This window comes from Mustelus asterias, unplaced genomic scaffold (assembly GCF_964213995.1).
Source record: "Mustelus asterias unplaced genomic scaffold, sMusAst1.hap1.1 HAP1_SCAFFOLD_130, whole genome shotgun sequence".
In the NCBI taxonomy this organism is placed as follows: Eukaryota; Metazoa; Chordata; class Chondrichthyes; order Carcharhiniformes; family Triakidae; genus Mustelus; species Mustelus asterias.
Window position 1 is genome coordinate 270,401 of NW_027590164.1, and position 5,166 is coordinate 275,566.

Here is a 5,166-nt window from a genome sequence, read left to right on the forward strand (position 1 = left end):
CCTGGGGTGGAGGGTGATGCATGCAGCAGTTCCGCACAACCGTAGGATTCACTGGTTCACGGGCTCCGAAGACTGCCCTTTCTGTGGCCTTGCAGAGTCCGTGGACCATGTCTATGTTGTGTGTCTTAGGCTGCACTCCCTTTTTGTTTCCCTAAAGAACCTTTTAATGATGTTTTGTTTGCACTTCAGTCCCACGCTCCTGATCTACAGACACCCGGTGCGGATATAACGCACCCCAACCCCTGGGCATTGCAGGGGTTGGGGTGTGTTATTGACCCTGATAATCACATTTTAATTTGATGTTTTAAGTTTCCTTTGTACTTTGATTTCTGTTCGGGCTGTTCCCCCTCCTTTTGGGGAGCTGCCCCTTTTACTTTGTCCTGACTTAATTTGAGTTTGTTTAATTGGTTTGACCTAAAAAGGGGTCCAACATCTTTGAGTAAAACACTTTCTTTTCAACCCCTTTTCCATTTCTTTTCTCATTCTGGGGGAAATTGGGGACTTGCAGCAACTGGAGGGAAAGGAAGTGAATCCAGGGAGGGTGCAGACTCTGGAAAGGTTGGTCCAGGTTTCTCTCTCTCTTAAACCAGAAAATGATCCATTTCTGCCCACTGTTTGCTGTTAGCCAATCTTCTATCCACGCCAATATGTTATCCCTGCAGCATGAATTTTTATTTGCTGCAATAACCTTTGATGTGGCACCTCATCAAATGTCTTCTGGAAATCTGAGTACAGCGCATGCACCAGTTTCCCTTTATCCAATTCCCGATGGGGAATTTTAGAAAATTGAACAACACATCAACTATCTCACTCTGTTAAGACCCGAGAATGAAGCCCAGCAGGACCCGAGGACTCATCAGCCCACAGCTCCAACAGTTTGCTGAGGACCACTTCCCTGGGAATTGTGCTTTTTCAGAGTTCATCCCACACTTCTGTTTTCTGATTTCCAGCTGTTTCTGAGTTTTAACTGTATCCTCTATTGTGAACACCGAGGCAAAATACTTGTTCAATTCATCTCCCAGCTCCTTATTTTTCATTATCAATTCCTGGACTCACTTTCTATTAGACAGTTAAGAAATGAGGTGGAGCAAGTGACTGAAGTGTCAGTCAGGGAGCACTATTGGGAGCACCAATAGTTTCAAAATAGTTCTGGAAAAAGATGGGACAGGTCCACAGGTCAAGGCCCTAAACTGGAGCAGGGCCACTTTTGTGGGCATTAGGCAGGATCGAGCAGATGTCGATTAGGTGAGTTTGTTTGAAGGGAAAGGAATGACTGGCAATTGGGAGGTTTTAAAAGTGTGATATCAAGAATCCAGGGGCAGTATATTCCTGTTAAGATGAAGGGAAAGAATGGTAAATTTAGGGATCTCTGGCAGACAAGGGACATTGAGGCTCTGGTCGGGTAAAAGAAGGAAGCATACATTGGGTTTAAAGATTAAAGAAAATTCCAAGAGGTTCTATAGCTATATTAAGAGTAAAAGGGTGGCTCGAGAGGGAATAGATCCCCTTAAAAATCAGTATGGCCATCTGTGTGTGGAGCCACAGGAGATGGGTGAGATTTTTAATGAATACTTCTCCTCTGTGTTTACTGCGGAGAGCACCATGGGTGCTAAAGAAATAAGGGAAACAAGTGGTGATGTCTTGGGCACACGCACGTTACTTGGGAGGACGTATCTGCAGCCTTATAAAAGCAAATTACTGCGGATGCTGGAATCTGAAACCAAGAGAGAAAATGCTGGAAAATCTCAGCAGGTCTGGCAGCCTCTGTAAGGAGAGAAAAGAGCTGATGTTTCTTGTCTAGATGACCCTTTGTCAAAGCTCTGAAACATCAGTTCTTTTCTCTCCATACAGATGCTGCCAGACCTGCTGAGAATGGGGAGAGAGTGTGTGGGATGGAGATTTACAGCTTTTGGGGAATGAGAGAGGAAAGAATGTTCCGTAGAAATTGTCTGTTCTGAATTTCTATCCTGTACTGACACTGATGACTTTTGGAAACTCATTTTACAGGATACTGAAAGAGGAATCACAGGCCGAAATCTCAAACGTCACGTCCTGACGTGACAGAATCGTGTTCCTTGGGACCTCAATATCATCGGACTTTGAATCCGGAAGGAGAAATGATTGTCCAGTCTGTCGATTTGAAGAGATTTGAAATGTCAGTGTGAGTGAAAAAGCATCAACACACTGCCACACTCGAGTGAGAGCGTTCCAATGCACTGACTAAAGAGCTTAAACCAGTTACACAGTCTGAGTAAATATCACACCATTCACAGCGGGTAGAGACTGTAATCTTGTTCTGTGTGTGGACGAAATTCAACTAATTGTCCACCCAAGACAGAGGTAAGGACACCTGCACCATGGAGAGACCATGGAAATGTGTGGACTGTGGGAAGGGATACAGAACCCCATCAGAGCTGGAAGCTCATCGGCGCAGTCACACTGGGGAGAGGCCGTTCATCTGCTCTCAGTGTGAGAAGGGGTTTAATCAGTTATCCAGCTTACGGGCACACCAACGAGTTCACACTGGGGAGAGACCATTCACCTGCTCTCAGTGTGGGAAAGGATTCACTCAGTCATCCAACCTGCGGACACACGAACGGGTTCACACAGGGGAGAGGCCGTTCACTTGCTCTCAATGTGGGAAGGGATTCACTCGATTATCCGACCTGCAGATACACCAGCGAGTTCACACTGGGGAGAAACCATTCACCTGCTCTCAATGTGGGAAGGGATTCATTCAGTTATCAGACTTGCAGAGACACCAGCGAGTTCACACTGGAGAGAGGCCGTTCACCTGTTCTCAGTGTAGGAAGGGATTCGCTCGATTATCCGAACTGCGGACACACCAGCGAGTTCACACTGGGGAGAAACCATTCACGTGCTCTCAGTGTGGGAAGGGATTCACTGTGTCATCCGACCTGCAGAGACACCAACGAGTTCACACAGGGGAGAAGCCGTTCATTTGCTCTCAGTGTGGGAAGGGATTCACTCAGTTATCCAACCTGCAGACACACTAGCGAGTTCACACTGGGGAGAAACCATTCACCTGCTCTCAGTGTGGGAAGGGATTCAGTCGGTCAACCCACCTGCGGACACACCAGCGAGTTCACACTGGGGAGAGGCCCTTCACCTGCTCTCAGTGTGGGAAGGGTTTCAGCGTTTCATCCCAGCTGCTGAGACACCAGCGAGCTCACACTGGGGAGAAACCATTCACCTGCTCTCAGTGTGGAAAAGGATTCACTCAGTTATCCAACCTGCGGACACACCAGAGAGTTCACACTGGGGAGAGGCCGTTCACCTGCTCTCAGTGTGGGAAGGGATTCACTCGGTTAACCCACCTGCGGATACACCAGCAAGTTCACGAGTGATGACAGTGGTTGGATTCTGCTGTTATTGTTTCTGCTCTCAGTTGCATCCAGGACTGCATTTTGTTCATTCTCACAGTTGGTCAATGGGAAGGGTCAGAGGGTTTCTTTGTGCTGGACTGGCTGGTCTCAGCCTCCAGTGGCTTTTTGTGAATACCTGGTTTCAAATGTCACAAGGATCACAGAGTGACAGGGTGTTAGGAAGTTTCGAGATATTTAGTCAGAAGAAAACAGAGGTTGGCAGTGCAAAGGTACATTTCTGAATGGAGGGCTGTGACAAATGACGTTCCTCAGGGATCAGTGCTGGGACTTTTGCTGTTTGTAATATATATAAATGATTTGGAGGAAAATGTAACTGGTTTGATTGGTAAGTTTGTGGACGACACAAAGGTTGGTGGAATTGCGGATAGCGATGGGGACCGGCAGAGGATACAGCAGGATATAGATCAGTTGGAGACTTGGGCGGAGAGATGGCAGATGAAGTTTAATCCGGACAAATGTGAGGTAATGCATTTTGGAAGGTCTAATACAGATGGGAAATATACAGTAAATGGCAGAACCCTTAAGAGTATTCATAGGCAGAGGGATCGAGGTGTACAGGTACACAGGTCATTGAAAGTGGCAATGCAGGTGGAGAAGATAATCAAGAAGGCATACGGCATGCTTGCCTTCATCGGCCGGGGCATTGAGTTTAAAAATTGGCAAGTCATGTTGCAGCTTTATTGAACCTTTGTTGGACCGCACTTGGAATCAATTCTGGTCACCACACTACCAGAAGAATGTGGAGGCTTTGGAGAGGGTACGGAAAATATTTATTTGGATGTTGCCTGGTGTGGAGGGCATTAGCTATGAGGAGAGGTTGGAGAAACTTGGTTTGTTCTCACTGGAACGACGGAGGTTGAGGGGGGCGACCTGATAGAAGTCTACAAGATTATGAGGGGCATGGACAGAGTGGATAATCTGAAGCTTTTTCCCAGGGTGGAAGAGTCAATTACTGGGGGCATAGGTTTAAGGTGCGAGGGGCAAGGTTTAAAGGAGATGTACAAGGCAGGTTTTTTACACAGAGGGTGGTGGGTGCCAGGAACCCGTTGCTGGGGAAGGTAGTGGAAGCAGATAAGATAGTGACTTTTGAGATGTGTCTTGACAAATATATGAATAGCATAGGAATAGAGGGATATGGTCCCCGGAAGGGTAGGGGGTTTTAGTTCAGACGGGCAGCATGGTTGCTGCAGGCTTGGAGGGCCAAAGGGCTTGTTTCTGTGCTGTAATTTTCTTTGTTCTTCGTTCTGTTTGGAACATCCCAAATGCCCATCCAATTTCCTTTTTAATTGTTTATTGTCTCCACTTCCTCCTCCCTCGTAGGCAGCGAGTTCCAGGTCATTACCATTCGCTGCATCAGAATATTCTTCCTAACATCTCAACCCCCCACTGCCCCCCTTGCACCTCTGACCCAAAATAAGAAATCTGTGTCTCCCCTCGTCCTTGTCCCTTCAGCTAATGGGAACAGCTTTTCTTTGTCCACCTTATCTAAACCTGTCAGAATCTTGTCCACCTCTATCAAATCTCCCCTCAACCTCCTTTGCTCCAAGGGGAACAACCCCAGCCTGACATCGACAATAAAGAACAAACTAACAGAATATGTTACTGTCTGAAATCAAATGGGATTGTTTAATTTCTGTTTTAAAGATATTGTGAAGATATTGTCCTGGACAATAAAGGAATTGGAATAACTCACCTTGGGAGTGGTTGAATGGAATATATCAATCTGATATCCACGTACAGTCTCGTGAAAGTCTGGAAT

The 5,166-nt window shown here is 46.5% G+C and overlaps 1 protein-coding gene across 1 annotated transcript in view; it reads left to right on the forward strand.

Annotated features, from left to right (window-relative positions):
• LOC144484873 (uncharacterized) overlaps positions 1-5,166 on the forward strand; it is a 186,099-nt gene that overhangs the window by 3,236 nt on the left and 177,697 nt on the right. Inside the window, 1 exon segment of the mRNA XM_078203235.1 lies at positions 2,008-3,244. Within this exon segment, the coding sequence (XP_078059361.1) occupies positions 2,358-3,244 (887 nt within the window). The 5' untranslated portion in view covers positions 2,008-2,357.